General features: G+C 54.3%; 1 protein-coding gene across 2 annotated transcripts in view; it reads right to left on the reverse strand.

Annotated features, from left to right (window-relative positions):
• Positions 1 to 3,843: 3,843 nt before the first annotated feature.
• Positions 3,844 to 20,656, reverse strand: part of LRRN2 (leucine rich repeat neuronal 2) — a 63,699-nt gene continuing 46,886 nt past the window's right edge. For both annotated transcript variants that reach the window (XM_061159897.1, XM_061159898.1), the window contains exon 2: positions 3,844 to 6,833. In XM_061159897.1, coding sequence (XP_061015880.1) covers positions 4,459 to 6,597 — 2,139 coding nt within the window. In that variant the 5' untranslated portion in view covers positions 6,598 to 6,833 and the 3' untranslated portion in view covers positions 3,844 to 4,458. The remainder of the gene's footprint in view (positions 6,834 to 20,656) is intronic.

Below are 20,656 nucleotides of genomic sequence, written 5' to 3' on the forward strand. Positions count from 1 at the left end.
CAACTCATCCTCTTCCCTGACTCAAGCTTTTCTCCATGGTATTTGCTACTACCCAAAAGGTTACATATTCTTACTTATCTGTCCTGTTCATCAACTTCCTTCACTCACTAAACTGTAAAGTTTATGGGCTCCGAGAGTTTTATCTGCATCTCCAGTCCCTCGAACTCTTCCAACTGCATAAGTCTTGTTCATTAAATGCTTGTTGATGGGAAGGCAGAAAGGAGAACAGGAGGAAGGATGGTGGCTGGTACGCTGAGGAAGAGGTCACTAGACCAGCGTGACCAACAATCCCAGTTTTCCCTGGACAGAGAATTTCTGAAACAAGGGACTTTTCAGTGCTGAGGCTGGGAAAGAACCAGTTGGTCATGCTACACTAGATCAGCCCAACTCAATGACTCCTGCATATGGGGACTAATCTGAGAGCTCTCAGCACTGCCTTATGCTCACTCTCTCCTCGTGTTGGCAGAGCCTCCCATGAAGTCTGTCTCGTGGGAGAATGCACAGACGTGGGCTGCAAGAGGGTGTGTTTATGTGGTTTGTAGCTGGCTGAGCACCCATCTCAGATGTGTTGATGGATGGGTCCATGTCAGCTGTGGGAAGGCTGCTGTGGTGAGCCACAGAACCATATCCTGGCCTGCATCTTCTCCACGATCTGGGCCGCGGATGAGGACAGAGAAACAGGGTTGGATACTGCAGAGGCGTGTCCTAGCCAGGGACAACCCACATCATCAGCAAGTCTGAGCAGTGTTTGGAAATCATCTCAATAGATGGAAATGACAGGCCCAATGTAACAACCTGAAATCCAAACAGTGACAAATACTGCCTTCTATTTAGCATTTTTTAAAAAGCAATCTTAAATATCCAGAAGAGACCAGGCTGAAGAGCCGCTTTGTCTTAACCCCAGCATGTTTAGTTGCCCACACACCGTCTAGTTGGAAAGCTAAGACTTTGAATGGCACTTAGGTTGCGTTAATAGATATACTGGGAGTGAGTCCCACTGTCCTCCCACTTGGTCGCAATACACCTGAGCCGTGTGCCCGGCTCTGTACCAGGGTAGAGGCTCTCATTTGCTCAGTTTCTAGCTATTCCGGGACACGGCAACCCCAAAGTGCCTATCCCTCCCCTTCTCAGCTGGCTTCAGCCTGGCAGCATCTGCTCTCTTTCCAGGAGAAAAGAGGCACTCACCCCCATCCTTTCCCAGCTCACCTAACTTCTCTGGGGGCAGCCACATGCTCAGGACCAGGGAATTCAGTTGAGACTCAGGTTCCCCATAATGCCTTTCCCCCCAGAAGAAGGAATTCACTTTCAAGGACTCAGTGCTGGGAACTCCTGAGGACGTGGGAGCCAGAGCTGCACCCCTTTCCCTCGGGGCTCCCTGCCTGTAACTCAGGAGTCTTTGGGAAAGGAAGGTAGCAAAGATGTCTTTCATCTTCCAGCCTTTCCACCCTCCAACCCCAGGCACCTTTACAAGCATTTGCACTTGCAGGATCTGAGGTGTGCTGGGGTCCCTTTTGGGGTTGCTATGGCTGAGCCTGCGCTCTTAGAGGTGTTCTGGGTGGGAGTTCTGAGGTGGCCAAGGATGCTGGGAGAGGGTTGCAGGGCTCACCGGGCTCTGGGTGCTCATATAAAGGACCAGAACTGGATTCTCCTTGCCATGTGGGCCCATCAGGAAGGTAGCACCTGCCCTTCATCCTAGACAGAGGAGGTGTTGACTTTTGACTTCAGTTTTCTGAGATCAGTGCAGGTCCTGACCTGCCTCTTCCCCACAGAGCTTCTGGATCATGGAGGATGAACCCCACCAGCGGTGAACAGGCTGCCCCGAACTTGGCTATGATGGTCCTAAAGCTTTCCCAGATCCCTCCCCTAAAGAGGGCTTCTTTTGTGGCTCAGCTGGTAAAGAATCCACCTGCAATGTGGGAGACCTGGGTTGGGAAGATCCGCTGGAGAAGGGAAAGGCTACCCACTCCAGTATTCTGTCCTGGGGAATTCCATGGGGTCTCAAAGAGTCGGACATGACTGAGCGACTTTCCTTTTCACTTTCCCCTAAGAACGTGTCAGTTGTGCATGGGAAAGAGCACGTGTGGATGGAGCCTGCTGACTCAGGGCAAGGGGCTGTCCTTTTGAAACGGGGCTGAGTAGCCCCGCAGTAAAGGGGAGAGGAGCCAATGGACCAGCCTCCAGCCCCTCCCGCAACCCTCTCACAGGGCCATAACCTATACCACTATCTAGAAAAAAAAAAAAAACTGGGGCCTAGAGGAAGCAAAACATTGCAGCCACCCCAGGTTGGAGCTGCACGGTTTTCCAAGTGTAGTCCCCAGACCAGCAGTATCAGTATCACCTGCTGCTGCTGCTAAGTCGCTTCAGTCATGTCCGACTCTGTGCGACCCCATAGACGGCAGCCCACCAGGCTCCCCCATCCCTGGGGTTCTCCAGGCAAGAACACTGGAATGGGTTGCCATTTCCTTCTCCAATGCATGAAAGTGAAAAGTGAAGTCACTCAGTCGTGTCCGACTCTTAGCGACCCCATGGACTGCAGCCTATCAGGCTCCTCCATCCATGGGATTTTTCCAGGCAAGAGCAGTATCATCTGAAAGCTTGTTAAACATGCACAGTCTTAGATCCTGCCCAGACCTTGATCAGAAACTCTGAGATGGGACCAGCCTCCGTGCTGACCCGGCCCTCAGGTGACTCTGATGCAGGCTGGTGTGTGAGAACCCTACTGTCCAAGAGGAAGAAGCCTTCTCAACTGGCTTTTTGCTGAAGGTCTTCAGAGAACCCTACTGTCTGTGTTTATCGGGAGAGGGGCATCACCCTCTGACTTGGGTGAGGGCGCTCTCTCTTGGGTCTGGGGGTTTGGAAGCTCCGGCTACTGGTCTGGCTTCACTTGTGTCTACATTCACAACCTTGAGGGTGACTTTGAGCCCACTTCCTTCATGTCTGCTAACTGTGTCTGTAACATCGGAGTTCTCAGGTTCACGTGTGGCTTCTTCTCCATCTCAAGAGACCCGTCTCAGAAACAAGAGCCGTTGTCTGGCGACCTCTTGCCCTGGAACCCCCACTGGCTGGCCACGGCAGCCCCCTCCCCTTGGCTCTTCTGCTTTTCCAACAGATGTTTCTCTTCACATTTGGTCCTAAGAAGTCGATCCATTAAAAAAAAAAAAATACTGCAAAAGCAAACCCAGCTCATTGCAAATTATACTGAAATGGACTGGAAAGATAGATGCTGCGGTCTCCCACAGCCTTCCCCGCTCAGACCCTCCGTCACCTCCCAACACTCCTCCTGCCCCTGTGAGCCAAAGTCCTTGCTGTCTTGACGATTTGAAATTCTCTGCATGACTCTGCCTCTTGGGTTTGTTTAATTAGAAATAGGCTGGGAAGTGCTTCCTATGTACTGGCATGTTAATTGCTTATCACAGAAAGAGAAGGGGTGAGAGTGTGTGGTGATGGAAATTTCCACTGTCTCCATCTCCAGACTCTCCTCCAGTTTTCTCTCTCTCTCGCTCCGTGTCCCCTCTTCTTTCCTGTCCTGTCAGCCTCTCCTGCACACTGTCCCCCGTCCCCAGATCTCCTGCTCCGTTACAGGGCTCTCTGGGGAGCGGTCCAGAGGCGCCTGCAGGTCAGGCTCCAAACCTGCCGGGCAAACCGGGCTTCTAGCTCCAAGCCCCACCCCAACTCCCTCATCCTCCCCAGCCCCCTGTCACCCTCAGGCTCCGAAGGGATTCCGAACTGAGAGCTCTGTAGTTACACTCAGTATTCGAATGGTCGCTTCTCTTTTGTTCCATTCCCCTCCCCTGATTATTGTGTTTCTTATTTATTTTTATTTTTTACAAAACAGGAGCAAAACTGAATTGAGGGGAAGCGACACGTTTCTCCACGAAGGTACAAAATTGCCTACAGAAAGTCACCGTCAGAGTGAGCTGGCTGCTGGGCAGAGCTGTTCCTGGGCGTCCCTCTTCCATGCGTCCTTCCAATCCAGCGAGGGCTGGGGGGCGGCCCACGTGGGGAGCAGCTCCCCCCCAGGTCGGGAGGAGAGGTCTTCAGCTGTTGCCCAGGGGCGGAAAGAGCAAGCAACTGAGACTGTACAGAGACAGCGAAGAGGAGGGAGTGCCTCTTTTGGGCTGGGGGCCTGGGGACGCAGGCAGGGGACATCCAGGCAGAGGCCCAGGACTCTCCGGGCAGAAAGACAACTGGGGAGGTAGGCGGCTCGAGCCAGAGTCCTTCCTGCTCCTTGGAGCCGCTCTTCAGAATGGCAGCCGAGGCGCCCCCCGAAGGTGAGGCGGTTCCTGGAGGCTGCAGAGGCACCCCCTGGGGCTTGAAGCTGGCTGTCTCAGTCCAGCTGCCAGGCCTCAAGCATGTGGGTCCAGATCAATTTCCTGGCAGGGCATCTGGCCCAGATCGCCTCCCTCTTGGTAAAAAGTAGTCCAAGTTATTTCTCTACTGCTGAGAACAGGCTGAGCTTCAGGAACTCTGTGACGATGGCGGGGACAGAGTCCCCCCTTCGGAGGACCTGGGCCACTTCCTCCCTGGATCCCAGTGGAGGACGAGGGGTGCCGACACCACCCGGGCGGAAGGGGTGCTCCAGCCCCAGAAAGCCCAGACTGGGAGCAGAGGCCGCCCACCCACGCCCTGCCTGGGCTGCCCGGCACCAAGGTGGGCTGCCAGCCCGGCGGCCAGCAGGAGGACGGCGAGAGCCAGGATGGCTATGAGCCCGGGCTGGTCCCCTAGGCCTCTGCGGCAAGAAGCAGCCTCTGTAGTCCTGGCCCAGACACAGGCCAACTGGGTGTGGGCATCCGCGAAGGCCACCTGCAGGCAGGCCCAGTACTCCGTGGCCTGAAGGAGGCGTGTGATGTTGTAGCTGTGGGTGCCCCGTGGCAGGCGGGCCAGCGTGGTGGCCCCATGGCCCTGGAGGGTGGAGGCGCTGGCCCAGGTGAGGTTGGTGGAGACTGTGTTGGGCGGGGAGACCCAAGACAGCAGGATGTGGTAGGGGTGGGTCTCCTGAACCCGGAGCTCCAGCCCCCAGCCCTTGTCTCTGCCGTGTTGCGGGGGGGCCCGGCCGACAACCACACTAACCGTCTTCGTGTCGGCCCCGACCAGGTTCTGGGCCACACAGGTGTACAGCCCTGCTTCTTGCGCTGTCACCCTCCGCAGCTCCAGCGTCCCCTCGGGGTACACGCGGTACTTGTGGCCCGCCCAGGCGGCCGTCAGCCTGACTCCAGCGGGCGTCACCCAGTAGATCTCGGGCTCGGGCTCTGCCAGCGCCCGGCAGTGCAGCACCAGGCTGGCTCCGCTGGCCACCTGGAGGCGGCGGGGGAAGCTGCGGGGGGAGATGAGGGGCAGGCAGTGGTCCGTCATCTCCCGGAAGGCCACCTCCCGCACTGGGAGGCGCTGAAGGTCCGGGGGCTCAGCACAAAGCGTGGACTGGGGCTCGATGAAGCGGATGCGGGTGCTGGTGGCATTAGCCCAGCGGATGACACAGTCACAGCGGATGGGGTTGCCATGGAGACCCACCTCCTGCAGGTTGGGCAGGGACTCCACGGTCTGCTGGTGCAAGGCACTGAGAGCATTGTTGTTGAGCATGAGGGTCTCCATCTGGGGCAGGTGGTGGAAGGCTCGGGGGTGGATGAACGAGAGCCGAGGGTTGTTGGTGATGTCCAGCTTGGTCAGCTCGGGGAGGTTGACCAGGGCAAATTTGTCAATGGAGACCAGCTCCTCCATGTTGTTCAGCCCCAGCTCCTTGAGGTGCAACATGTTGGCAAAGTCCCCGGGCCCCACTCGCTGGAGTGGGTTCTTGTTCAGGTCTAGGAACTTGAGCCCCGGCACCTGCTCCAGCGCCCGCCGGGGCACACGGGCCAGCCGGTTGTCGTAGAAGGAGAGGCTCTCGAGGCTCTGCAGTCCCTCCAGGGCATAGTCAGAGATCTCCCGCAGGCTCATGCCCGCGAGCACCAGGCTGCGCAGGTTGGCCAGGGGCCGGAAGTTCATGTCCAAGATGGCGTCCACCTTGTTGCCGCCAATCATGAGGATCTCCAGGCTGGGCAGCATCTCGAACCAGCGGTTGTCAACGGCCCGAAGCAGGTTGGAGTTGAGGTGGAGCCGCAAGAGGTTGCTGAGCCCCGCGAAGGCCCTGGGGGCGATGCGGTAGAGCTGGTTGTGGTTGAGATAGAGTTCCTGCAGGCTGGCCAGCCCCGCGAAGCTGTGGTCCTCCAGCCGGGTCAGCCGGTTCTCCTCCAGGTGCAGGCTCAGCAGCTGGGGCAGGGCACGGAGATCACAGTCTCGGGGGTCTGAGAAGCTGTTCTGGGACAGGTCCAGCTCTGTGAGATTGGCCAGGTAGCCCAGTTCACTCTGGTCCACGCGGACGATGCTGTTGCTCTGCAGAAGCAGGGTCTGCGTGCCTGCGGGCAGCGCTGGGGGCACAGCCGTCAGGAATAGGTCATTGCAGTCCACGGTGGTGGCCTCGCGGTAGGACGATCGAGGGGTATACCAGGGCCGGATCTGGCAGGCACACCCAGGGGGGCAGGGCACGTGCCAAGGTACCACGGGCACAGTGGCAGTGGCACCTGCCACCCACGCTAGCAAAAGCGGGGCCACGAGGAGCCTCATGGTGGAGCTGCAGGGCAGGGGACCATTCACAAGGAGAGTCTGGAGTCCTGGTGCTCTTGGCGGTTTGCAGGCTGAGGGTCAGCAGCTCGGCCAGGACCCAGGGAACCACCCCCCCAGGGCAGTCATGCTATGCGGGGACGGGAGGACACCATGTCCTGCCCTCCTGGGAACAGCGCTCCATCCTGGTCTACAGGCACCGGGTCTGCTCACTCATCACCATGCCCCATCAGGGTAACCTGGAAGAAGAGGATGCAGAGTTAAGGAGGGTTCAAAGGATCAGAATCTACCCGCTCCTCCTGTGTCTCCCTCGTTAGACTCAAGAAGCTGAAGGACAAGATGAGCCAGGGCTCCTGAGGTCCATCCTCCAGCTCTTCGGCTTTGTTGTCCTTTTCTCCCATCTGCTGGGGGAGTGACGGAGTCTTCTGGGAAGTCTTCTGAGCCTTGGAAGCTTCCCGGATAACTCGGAGAAGGGGTGTGTGTGTGTGGAGGAGAGGGGGTGGCTGGAATTGCTGTCATCTTCAGAGTCCTCTGAGCCCAGAGAGACATGAAGTAGATTCTCCAGCCTGCCTCACTTCTCTCCTCACTTCCTCCTCGGCTCACTGAGTAAATGGGAAATAAAGTGATAGTTTTCAGACATCTCTTTGAACAGTGTGGGTAGAGGGTGGCAGAACCAAAGGTGGCTTTGCAATTCCAGGGTAAGCTCCTAAAACTTTGAAAGTTGAAAGGCAGTGGGCCCCGACCCTATACCCAGGCTGGCTGGGGCGGTAGGGTGGTCTTTAGGGTCTGCTTAGGCTGTCCTGGGATGGAGGTCAGCTTTGTTTTTTGCCAACTTCCCTACCTGGAGGTAGGGGCTTTCCCTTCTCCAGCAGCCTGGCCAAGCTGCTAGGAGGAGGAGGTGGGTTTAAGCCTGGGCCTGAGCTCTTCAGGCCTGCAGGTAAGATCTTACGTGATCTGGCCTCTGCCCATTCTCCTAGATTTGGCCACCATACTGACTGCAGCCAATATTCCAGGCCAGAGTTACCCTTGACATTCACCCCTGTCTCCTCCTCACTGTCTCCCAGACAACTTCCACTTGTTCTTCAAAACTCAACTTAAGGCCAGTCAGCTCCTACAGAAAGCTGCTTCTCACCCTCTCCACCCCTGGAAGGCTAAGGGCCTGGCTCCTGCTCTCACAGTGCCCTCTGCTTTCTTCCGTCACAGCCCTGATCACACCATGTGGAAATGTCTCTCCAGCTGGGCACCTTCTCACTCATCATCATGCTTACAGCCCAGGGCAGGGGCCCAGGGAGGGTTTATCATATAAATCAATCTCTGTGGTCCCAGGGCTCCTTCCCCCAGGAGGCTGGGTCCTTACCCCTACCCCCATCTAGAATCCCAGCCACTGGTGTTCTTTCTTCCCAGGCATGGACAATCCGGTCTAGATTCTCTGGAACCCAGGGCCCAGCTGCATCACCCTTAATGCAAGTCCAGCCTTGGCCTAGAACCAAGATGGGGAGCTAGAGGCTACCTCCAAGCCTCATCTGACTTCTGAGTGGAGGTCTGACTTGGTAGTTTTCCAGCTGTAGGTGTCAGGGGAGCACGCGATTACTAAACACCTGCAATTTGCCAGGACCCAAGACTGTGCATGTCTTATTTCACTTAACCATCATAAAGAGTCGATAAGACATGCATTAATACTTCCAGTTTCCAGATGAAGAAACTGAGGTTCAGAGATGGTTGAAGAGTTTGGCTCCAGCCACACAGTTGGCAAGTGGCAAGAGCCAGGAATTCAGAGGGTGTGCCCTTTACACTGTCCTCTGCCCCACATCTGCCCGACCCAATCCTGGGCACCCTGAGCTGCCCTGGCCGCTGCAGCAGCAGGCTGGGTGACTATTTCTGTCCCCCGAGGAGATGACTACTTGCCAGGGAGCTATGGGAAACTGGACCTGTGTCTCCCATCACCTTGCAGGCAGGTGCCTCTCAGTTGGCCAGAGGGGCTCTTTGCCTGCCTTCTCCCACTTCCAGGATGCTGGGGCTGGGAGGGGAGCAGTTGGAGGCCTCCTCTGAGCAGGGGAGCGGCATGCCTGTTTACATTTGACTACTTCCCACCTTCCTCTGCAGCTATTTCTGAAGGTGGGAAAAACAACATGACTTAAAATGCACAGAGGTTTTGCGTGGGGTGTGTGTGTACACTGACACATAAAGCTCAGGGCAAACAAACACATGTGTACAAAAGCATGCACACCTACATCCACGTGCAGAGGGGAGCCAGGGAACTCAGCCATGCAGGCCGGTGAGCGGAGGTCAGGAGGAGGGGTGAGGACTCTGCAGTGTGCTGTGTGGGTGCAGAGGAAGCAGGGCTGTCCCTGTCGTGGGGCTAGGACTGCAGTCCTGCCTCACGGGCACACAAGAGGCCTCTGCTTCTTGCCCAGGCCTGACTTGAGAGAACACTACCTACCATCACACAGATTTTACTATTACTTATCACTTCCTACCAGAGCACTTTGGGAAAAGCTGTTGACTTTCCTGAGCATCTGCTCCTTAGTGTAGAAGGAGCTCGTTGTTAGGATTGGAGGAGCTGCGTGCGGTGCACAGAGAGAGGGCTTAGTCTTAGTTCTCTGCATCCCCCAGGATGGGGAGGCACCCCAGCTCCAGGACTTCTTCGAGGGGATAGAAGTTGGATCCTAGGACTTAACCAGCCCCTATGAAGCTTGCCCACTGTAGGCCCAGTGTCATCCCCAGGTGGGGTGGGGACCTGGGGGCAGAGCCAAATGCCACACCTTTAAGAGTGCCACTCTGGCAGGACCAAAAATGCAAAATGATGAGGAGAGCCCGAGACGCTCGTGAGGGAAGAGAAGGCCACAGTGGGTGGGGAGGGCCCCAAGCCTTGCCCAAGCCCCAGGCTCCTCCTCCAGTGCCTCTGTCCTGGCACCTCTGTTCTGGGATGCACAACTGTGTGAAGGGCATCGAGAAGCCACTTAAAACTCATTTAAAATGTTCAGAGACGTGCCTTTCCCTCCACCCCAGGCTCACCCACCTCCTTGCCCCTGTGGCTGGGCTGGGGGGTGAGCCAGCATCTAGAGAGGGGCAGTGGCTGGATGCCTCACGTTCACATGCACCTCTGGCCCCGATGCTTGGCAAAGGCCTAGACAAGTCCTCCCCATCACTGCTGAGCTCGCAGCCCCTTCCAGGATAGAACTCAGAGCTGCCCACTCACTTGCCATCACTGCTTAAGGCTGTCTTGCACATGGCCCACTCATGCAGTTGATTAGCAGTTTCTGCTGGGAGCTGCAGAGAAAGCTAATTGTCTTTTATCTATAATCTCCCTGGGTGAGCAAGAGTTCAGATTATCACATGTATGCTTTCCCCAACTGGACTGCAAGCTCTTGGCGGCAGGGGCCGTGTCATGCATGTTTTTGTGTCCCCATGGTGCCAAGTGCAGGACTGAGTGTGCAAGGGTACTGGTGAGTGGATACAAAGAGTGAAGTATGTAATTCTTCTATCGATCCTGTGTGCAGGCAGAGAAGGAAGAGATTATTTAGTCTCACTTTGCAGCAGAAGCAACTGAGGCACCAAGAGGTTAAGTGACATGTCGGAGGTTACATAGCTTCTGACATGGTGGGGTCAGAATTCAAACCCAGGTCTCTGACTCCATAACCTGCCTCCCCAGCCCAGCCAAGGTTCACTGCCTGGCAAACCGATGCTGGCCGGACAGGAGCAGAATGCAGGGCTGGTGGCCCAGCAAGCCTGCCCCAGAGGCCAGCCCCCTCAGGGACGACCTCACCCTCTGCCCCTCCTCCCCGATGGCAACCTGAGGGGGCCCTCGGGCACCATGCCTTGATTCCTGGCTACAGGGACTCCTGTGGGGACACACAGAGAAGACCCTGCTCCTCTGTGAGGTGGCACAGACCTCAGTCTGCCTCTGGACTGGGGGCTGGGGGCTGCCGTGAGCAGACCGCTGCAGCCTTGGCCTTCAGTAAGGGGGATGCAGGGTGGTCTAACCCAAGAGAAGAAAGGAGCAAAGCTTCTCCTGGAAAAGCTGGCTCTGCGAGCCCTGATGGACCCCCTCTTCTGGGCAGCTGCTCTGGACCTAGCAGAAAGTATGGAATGGACTCCACACACTTCCCACTGAACCCCAATCCTAGGCAAAGCACCAAATGAAGAATTCTGGAGAAGCTGGCATCAGAGGCAGAGCGGCCCTTCTCCCATTTCTCTGGCGCAGCGGGGCCAGTGGCTCCTCCCAGCAGACAGCGCCACTCCTCCAGATGGCCGTGGGTGCAGAGCGGCTCTGTCCCCCCGCCCCTCCTCGTAGCCCAGTCCCTCTGGGCTGGGAGCCCTCAGAAGGGAGGAGCAGCAGGCAGTGATCGATGGCCTGGCCTTCACTGCAGCTTCAGTGCCAGGGCCCCCTGGGCTGCGGAGACAGATGGGCAGCATAATTGAGTGTAGCGTTGATAAACTCCAGCCTCCTCACTGGCAGATAAGTGCTGGGTAGGGGGACGTGAGGGGCGGGGGCGGGGACAGCACTCCATCTGTACACCTGGCCCCTGAGAGCTCCTCCTGGGAGGGGAGCACAGCCCTCACTCCCGCCTCCCATTTAATCACAGACAACCAGGACCTCAGGGCTGCAGGAGACCTCAGCATTTATCTGGTCTTCCAGAGTCTGAATTCCATAAATAACTTATGCAAAGGAGGAGTGGTGAAGCAGAAGGAAGCCAGTCTCCGCAATCAGAGCTTTGAGTTTGGCTCTGCCGCTCACTGTGCGACCTTGGGCAAAGTCAGTGACCCGGGCAGGGAAGTGAGGATGAGACCTTCTCACAGAGCTGCTGTGAGGAGCCCGGATCAACGTCTAGGACGTGCCTGTGTGTGGTCCTCATGGCCCCTTTCCCGTTGCCTCTCCTCCCATCTTAGCTCCTACTTCTCAATTCTAACCTTTTGTAGTAAACTTTTCCTTTCTCTTATTCAGGTATAATAAGAGAGTACATAAATGGCACAAATCCCAAGTGTGCAGCCTGGTGAATTTCTACATTAGTAGATACCAATATAACCACCCCCTGAACAAGAAACAGATACTTCCAGCCCTCCTGAGGTTCCCGTGTGACGCTTCCCAGTCACTGTCCAGCTCCCACCTGGAGTAGCCATCGTCCCGCCTGGCTTTGTCACCATCAGTCAGTTTCATCTTTTAAGCACAGAATTTCCCATCCTTTCCCATCACAAGTCGAAACCATGGCTCTGGAAATAGTTGACTCTGGTTCTAGGGAATTCCAGAACCTCAGACTTGAAATTCACTTAATTCATCTTCCTGCTTCACAGTGACTATAGCTTCTCACGGTCTCATTCTTAATCAGTGATCTCCAAGAAGGGAGACTGATTCCTCTATTTCTCTCTCTCTTTTTTTTAAAATTTTTATTATTTATTTAATTTGGCCATGCTGCATGACATGTGGGATCTTAGTTCCACAACCAGGGATTGAACCTGTGTCCCCTGCAGTGGAAGTACAGTCTTAACCACTGGACCACCAGGGAAGCCCTATTTCTCTTTCTTGATCTACAGTTCTACATCTTAGGGTCCCCTCTCTGGTTGGAACCCTATGACATGAACCCGTGAGTACTATGTTGCCTCGAGGCAAAGGCAGAATGACCTCCTGGCCTCACACACCCCTGGCAGCCTTTCCCCAAAGCCCTGCTGAGTCTTGGCCTCCTCCTGGGGTAGCACTGCTGGCCCCTTTCTGCTACCAGAGCTGTAGATATTCTGATGACAGTCTGCGGCTCCAGGCAAAAGGACAAGCAGGGGAGTGGCCAGAAAGGAGAGACCCAGACCAGACTCCTCTAACTGCCCCGGACCCCTCCACCTGCCCATTCAGAGGCTCCTCGCACTCAACGTGCCCCAAGCCCGACATCTCCCACCAAACCTGCTCAGGCGGCACCAGCACCCACCAGTCTCCAAGACTGGAACTCTCCGCCACCTTGACCCACCCCTCTCCCGCCTCACACACGCCCGCCACAGTGCTCATGCTTACGATCCCTTCTCATCGGTCGTCTTGACTCTTACAATAGCCTCTTTCGGTGTCTCCTTCTCAGCCCTGAGTGACCCTCTTGTTCCCAAACACCTCACGCTTCCCCCAAACTAGACCTGCTATTTCCTTCCCTTCCCCAGGCCTCCCACTCAACCAGCAAAACCTCTCCCCAACTTCAACTGTCAAACTGCTCTCCAGTCATAAAAACCCATCCCAAATGCCACCTTCTTGTGACATGTGCCCAGAGTCCCCCTGAGAAAGGTGGTCACGCCCACTACAGCCCTTGGAACCTGGAACAAACCTCCACTGTAACAGCATCTGTCTTACTGCCATTCAGTCAGCCTGCTTTCTCAACCAGGATGTAAGCTCCTGCAGGAAAGGATGGTTTGGTACTGACTTTTGTCTTCTCAGAACTTAGGGCAGTGTAGAGGGTGGGAGGTGTTCACAACCATGAACTATGAACTTCAACCCACTAGTGGGTCATGAAAACAGTTTAAAGTAGATAACAATGTGCATTAAAAAATGAAATAGACAATAGAGTGCATGGTATGTAGCTAGACTAAGCAATGTTTTGAGAAATGTTTTTCTTTCTGTTTTATACACACACACTTGCGCACAAACAGATATGATGCAAAATCATGCATTTTTGCCTTTGAGTTGCAGCTATAGAAGCTTGGAAATGATGAGTCTGCAGAGCCTCTCTGACCGAGGTGAGTCCCTTCAACTCTCATTGACGCTACAAGAAGGATGATATAAATCAGTGTCAGAGGGAAGATACGACATCCCTGAGTGATTCGTACATGCTGGATTTCTATTTGCTGGCCCTTTAGATACCTCTTCCCATCCTTCCCACATCCCTGTAAGGGGGTACTTTTTAGAAGAGAAACCTCAGCTCAGTGGAGCCCAGGGATCAGACCCAGGCCCCACAGCTCGGATGTGGACCGGCCTGAGTGGGAACCTGGCTGTGCCTCACACACCAGCCCTTTCTGCTTCCATGATTCTAGTGCCAGAAGCTGACTTCCAAGAGTAGAAGATGCTGGGGAGACTGGAGGAGACCAGGGATAAAAACTGGGGACATCTCTTGGGGGAAAGGATGAGGTTCTCCTGTCCACCTTTGCCCTCTCTTCCACTTTGCAGAGAGGAGTCACTGTCCCAGTAAAAACCTTTTCCTGACTTGGGAGGGAAGGGATTTATTTCCAGAAAGAAATATCTACATCTCCAGATCTCTGGACTGGCCTTGGACTCTTGGGGACCTTAGGTTAGGTCAGCTGTTCAGAAGGGCTTTGGAGTCAGTCTGCACCTGAATCCCGGTGACCTCGAGCATCCTTACTCAGGCTGCTCCTCTGTAACTGGGGAGAGACCTCCCTCATGGGGGAAATCTGAAAGAGGTGATGCCTGCCAAGCGCCTGGCATCCAGGGGAGCCCTCTTCCACTTTCATTTCCCTGGGTTTGTCTGGGGCTCAGTCTCCAGCTTCCAGGCCACCCACACACCAGGCCCACCCCAGACGGCTTGCCCCAGGCTGTGTGCCCCTAGACCAGGCGGCCCTTCCCAGGAGCTCTTCCATCTCAGGCTGACACTCCTTCCTGATGGAGCTGCCCTCTCCATCTCTCTCTAAGCACTCCCTGCGGCTTCCTATCAGGGTTCTGTTTCTAGTCTTCAGGACTCTAGAAGGCTCTAGAACTCAGTCCACTTATAGATCACCAATGTCTGACACTCTCACCCAATAAACAGCTCACTCTCCTTGGCTTAGGTGAGCAGTTCCTCCATTTGCCCAGGTGCCCCTTGGAAGGGTCGAGAGGGCCCTTCCTAGAGGCGCTCTAAAAGCCCCAGTGTGACTGCAGCCCGCATTCTGCACTGGCCACCAGCCAAAGGGGCAGTGAAGACCAAGCGCTGACCTTCAGCCTCCCCGGCTCCCTCCCTATAATTCCCCCGCCCTTCCTAGAATCAGCCAGGGTGCTGGGCAGCGTTTCAGCTGCACTTAAGACACAGTGGATCCCTGGGAGCTAGGTGCAGGCGGAAAGAGGGGGAGGCTCCAGGGAGGCAAGCAATGCTCTTTCCTGCCCCCCCTGCTTTTGCACATGCAGGGGCCTTGCCCAGAAGTCCCTGTCAGCGCTCGTGGACCCTGGGAATTCTCTGAGGTCTCAGGTCACATTTCCTCTGAAGTCTTCCATTACCACCCCCACCCCCAGCTAATTAATCCCTTGCTCTTTTTCTCATCGAGGAACCCACACCCAATACGGTGCTCAGCTCCTCCATCAGACTGTGAGCCCCTCGAGGGCAACTCTGTGACTCGTGTGCCCAGGACCAAGGGGGAGAGAAACACGAGGTGTGCGCAGTGGGGTGCGGCGGGAGGGGTGCCTGGGGGGAGGGCGCGGGGCCTGGGCGGCTGAGGAGAAGGACGCAGAGCAAGTGGGGAGCAGACCAGTTAAACAAGGAGAAAGGCCAAAGCTCTTCTAACGGAAAAAGAAAATGAAATCAGAATGAAAATTGATGAGGCGGAGAGAAAAGGAGACTCGTTTCATCAGCAGGTTTGCCAGATGAAGCTCCGAGATAAATCACGCGTCGGAAGGAGCCTTGGTCCTGGTGGGGCTCACGGCCTCCCCTCTCTGTCAGCTGTCTCGGGCAAGCCTTCGAGACCAATGGCTGCAGCTGCAGCCTCGCGGGGGGGGGGGGGGGTCCCCCCACAACCAACTGCAGTGAGAACGGCCTGTCCTCGTGGCCTCCTCCAGGCCCGCCCTGCCCGCCTCCCAGGGCCCTCCCCGTCCCTGCTTCCCTCCCCGACTGGGGTCAGGCCGGTGGAGAGCCTGTCAGAGGCCCTGTGTGGCCTGTGCCTGCACCCGCCTTCTCTGCAGTTAGGGCGGGAGCAGAGGTCAGAGGACGCGGGGCAGGACAGGACTGGGTCTGTGGCCTGGGCTGGACCGACCTTGGGGTGGGTCCTCCTACTGCTCCAGACCTCGGGCCCCTCACCTGTGAACTGGGGGGCTGGGCTACAGAGCGGTTCTAAAGCTGGGGTCCCTGGACCGGCACCATTGGCATCACCTGGAAGCTTGTTAGCCGTGCAGATTCTCAAGCCCACCGCAGACCTCCAGGATCGGAGGGTGGGGCCTAGTTACCTGTGTTTGAGCAAACCCTCCAGGTGCCTCCGACGGGCTCCATGTTGGAGAATTGCTGGGCTGGATTATCTCTAAGACTCCCCCAACAGCTGAGCCTAGAATTCTGTAAACAAGAACAGTGCCAGCTAGGAATGCTTAATTAAAACTCTGTATATGATGAGCTTCTTATCATTATGCTGATAGGTACGAGTTGAGTATTCCAGACTCCTCGCACCTCTGTCCTGGCCACAAGGAAACTCTCTACCCAATGGGCATTAATAGAGTCGCGATTGTATGCTGGCACTATGGGCGGCTAGGGGTACAAGGTCATGGGAAGGGCAGGTGTGATCACAGATTTAAAAAAAACCCACTCTACTAAAGCATGATAAGAGGTGTCATGGAAGTACCTACCAAGGGCAACAGGGACACTGTCTAGAGGAGAAAACACATTTCTGCCTCATGAGGGACACTGGGCAAAAATTCAGAGGGAATTTCCAAAAGTCATTCAACTATGCACAAAAAATGGGTAGATCTGAAAGTATGAAATGTACTTTGATAAAGTTGTTTTTGTTTCTTTAAAAAACAAACCTCCCAGGGAAGTGCTGTCTGAATCAACAGGTCAACAGATGCACAGATGATGCAAGACACTCTTTACATACCGGGGACACCAGGAACAAAGGTCCTGGGATAAAAATGACGAAGAGAACTTCAAGAACTGGGTGGTCCCCCTTAGTTTCCAAGAGTGTAAGTGGTGTGAAGAGACTGGAACAGCAGGCTGGAGCCAGAAGGGCCACAGTACGCAGACAGAGGGCAGCCCAGAGGGCATCGAACGCAGTTCCTCCTGTAGCCATCAATAATACCCCTTATGACAGTATGCACCTCACAGTTTAAATTCTTCCTCTTCCATGATCCTGTGTGAGTCTCACAATAGGCTGGCAGGATCATAGATGTCATCACTCCCATTTTAATGGAAAGGATATTAAGCGACTTGCCCAAGATCATATAGCAAACAAGTAGTGGAGCCACAGCTAAAAGACAGTGTGTGCTTCCAAATCCAGATGTATTGTCCCAGAGGGACAGCAGTGTTAATAATGGCAGCCACTGACTGAGGACTCTATGAGCCAGGCCTTGGGCTGGCCTCTGACATGAGTGGTCACACTCAATGCTCAAAACCATAGCAAGATAAAGGGATTACTAGCCCCATTTCATAGATGTGAGAGGATAGGTCCCTTGCCCAACAACATCCGGCTGGTAAAGCCAGGAGTCAAACAAGGTCTGGAGGCTGCCAGTGCCCACACTCTAAACCCTGACCCCACAGCACCTCCAGCTCCCCCCGCCTGGCTCTCTTCAGGCCTGAAAGGAATGGGAGGTTTCCAGCTGATCAAATTCCCCCAAGCATGGGCCAGCCCAAGAGAAAGAAACTGGCCCGTGGCCTAAGCTGAATAGCCCTTCTGGGAGAGGAAGGCCCTATCCAACCTGGCAGGGGCTTCTTGACTCCAAGCCCATCAGTGCCTTCTGAGCCCCACAAACCCACTGAGGGACCACGGCCTTCTAGGGCCCCGGGCCTGGTGGAGGGAAACGCTTCCATCCCATGATCAATATCAGGCATAATTCAGTGACTGCAGCAAGTACAAAGGAGTGTAGGTTAAATCAATATTTAGAAGCTTCGAAATGAAACTAATTAAGAGCAAGCCTTAATGATTTTTACTGTCTGAGAATAAAAAAGACAAAAAGCCTGCCTCTATTTCAAGATTCCACCCTAGTAGCCTGTAATTATTTGGGAAGAGCGGAAGGTGAAAAGCGCTCCGAGCCAGCCCCACTTTCTGCACTGCAGGAGAGGGGAGCGCCTCATCCTTGGTAGAAGCAGCCACGGAGAAGAAAATGGGAGGGATGGAGCACGGGATGCAAACAGCATTGCAGACCACTGGACCCTTATGGATTGAACTGTATCCCCCACAAAAGATACAACGAAGACCGACTCCTAGATCCTGTGAATGTGACCTTAATTTGGAAACAGGGTCTTTGCAGATGTAACCAAGTAAAGATGAGGTTATATTAGGTTAGGGTGGGCCCTAATCCAATACTGGTGTCCTTGTAAGAAGAGGTAAACTTGGATACAGACACGGAGACACAAGGAGAATTCAATGAGGTGATGAAGAATGCAATTGAAGCGCTGCAGCTCTGAGCCGAGGAAGACAGCACCAGGGGCTGGGAAGGAGTCTCCCCTCCAGGCTGCAGGAAGACTGCACCCCTGCCGCCCTGCCAAAATACCGATTTCAGATTTCTGGCCTCCAGAACCCAAGGCGATTAAGTTACTCTTGTTTAAGCCATCCAGTCTACTTTGTAGTACTTGATATGGCAGTCCCAGCAAACTTATGCTGGGATCCTAGATTCTGGCTGTCACTCTACCACTTACTAACTGTACAAGCCTGGCAAAATGCTTAATCTCCATGAGCCTCAGTTTTCACTTCTGAAAAATGGGGTTTAGACTAGTGCCTTCCGTCTTTTGTCCAGAGATCTGGTTTAGATCTAATGAAAACATGAGTGTGAAATATGCTATGGGCTGTGATATACCACCTAGGCTTAAGTGCTAGTGGAAAAAATCTGGGAATGACTCAGGAGCCATCTGTCAAATGGGCAGGAAGGTCCTTGCCAGCTCACAGGGCTGGTTTAAAGATCCAATCAGATCACAGGTGTGAGGTGTCTTTGCCACATTAGAAATATTACATACGTGAAAGGGATTTTTATTGTTGTTCTCAACAGGGATTTTATTTGTTGCCCACTTGGCCCTAGTTTTCTCATCTGTAAAATGAAAGGGTTGGACAACGTTAAGATATTTTTCTATCAAGTCCTTATACATATATATGTTGAGATATATTTGACATATATCTATATATTTAAAGTAGCACACCTTAGCATCCTAACTTCATTCTCATCCCAGCAGCCCAGGACAATGCAGATGGGGGCCAGCTAAGTGCTGTGGTGAGACGGGAGTGCTGGGCTTTGCACCCTTTTGCCCCCTGTTGCCTCAGGGAGGAACCCAAGCCCTTTCCCTCTGTCCTCACTCAAGCTTACCAGGCATGAAAGGAACAGGAAACCACGAAGGCAGCAAATAAAATCTCTATCGATCTTGAGATGGCTGGCATCCCAAGTCCAGCTGGCTCAGAGCCGGTCAACTTAAATAAATGTTGCTAATGGTCCGCCTGTACTTAACGCTGGAGCTGTGTCTTTTTAAAGCACAGTGAGACAGGGCAGCCGACTGCGGGGCCGCTGCTCTGTCAGGGCCTCATCCTGGGCTCTCAGGTGACCTCTTGGCATTTGGGAAGGAGCTGCACTTTGCAGCAGTGCGGTTCTCAGGTGGCGGGACCCACCTTCCTGCCATATGCCGACCAACATTCTCCCCAGATGGGTATCAGTGTGGTGAGCGAGCGTCTGTTTGCACGCCCTCACAGGAAGGGAACAGCAGCACCACGTGATGACCGCCACCAGGAGGCGGTCACCTGGGATGGACGCCACGCTGGCGGCCCCCCGCCTGCAGCACCCTGTCTCCATCAGTGTCAGCTCCTGTCGTCGCCCTCATCCTCAGCAGTGATGCCAGGACCACCTCACTCACCGTCATCACCACACATCACTGAGAACACCTTTCACTAGCATCATCATCCCTGCATCCGCTGCCTCAATCCTGGTCATCATTAAGCTCCCTGATCATCCTAAGATTTGTTCAGGTTCATCTCTGTGACTTGTACATGATCTGAAACAGATATGGATTTTGCCACTGGAAATATAGATGAAGAGACCCTGTAATGCTAACACGAGCATGAGTGGGTTCACATGTACACCCTAAAAGAAGCATGAATGTGGACATGTGATGCATCCACACAGGGTACCAGGGGAAGGGAAGTGGGCTGGAAGTGTAAACAGGGGACAGGCAACCAGAACTTCGCATTCTCCTTGGGGGAAATAAAAATGATAACTCTTTGCCTCCTGTTATCTTTGCTTTTCAACTCCAGCTGCACCAGAGATTCATATGAGGATCTTTTAAAATATACTCATGTCTGCATCTCACTGCGGACCAATTAAACCAGTCTCTGGGGGTACAACACAGGCATGGAATGAAAACTCCCCAGAATTTATTCGCATGAAAATTTTACATAAAAAACAAATCTGTAAAATAAAGTTGAACTCCACGTTTGTTGAAGCATTTAGGGAAAATGTACTAATACCTGCAATTTACTTTAAAATGCAGGAGAAATAAGATGGATTGATGGATGGGAGGAGACGTGATAAAGCAAGTCTCGCCCAAGGTTAATGGTAGAATCTAGGTAGCAAGTATATGACTGCTCACTGTTAAATTCCGTCAACTTTGCTGTGATACAATATTTAAAATTTTTCATAATAAAGTATAGGGGGAAAATACCCAACTGGTTTTACTGAGAAGCACTGCAGCTAAAGGAAAATTCCACAAGCAAGTGAGCATCTCTTTCCTCCACCCTCCATGTGTGAAAGAATATCCTACCCCTTTTTCATCAAACTCGGACTCTCGACCAGCGTTTCCTGGCCCTCCCTGGGTCTCGGCACACACAGACAAGGGTATTTGGGTGGGCACCAGGGGAGAGGGAGCAACTGCCCGTAGGAGCAGTGGCTGGGGAGATACTGGCTCCCAGGCCTCGAGGGGCTGCCCGAGTGCCGGGGCGGGGCCCAGGACTACTGCCACGCCAGCAGGCCAGCTCCATTCTGCTCAGTGTCCCCAGGTCTCCCCTTTCTAAAGCCTCAGCTAGCGTTCTTGGCAGGGATTCAATCCTTTCCCAGGAACACCAGGGTACACTGTAGTGTGTGTGTGTGTGTGTGTGTGTGTGTGTGTCTGGTGTGTGTCTGGTATGTGTGTGTGTTTGGGGTGTGTGTCTCTCTGGGGTGTGTGTCTGGTGTGTGTGTGCCTCTGGGGTGTGTGTGTCTCTGGTATGTGTGTGTGTCTGG

Source organism: Dama dama, chromosome 14 (assembly GCF_033118175.1).
Source record: "Dama dama isolate Ldn47 chromosome 14, ASM3311817v1, whole genome shotgun sequence".
Lineage (NCBI taxonomy): Eukaryota > Metazoa > Chordata > Mammalia > Artiodactyla > Cervidae > Dama > Dama dama.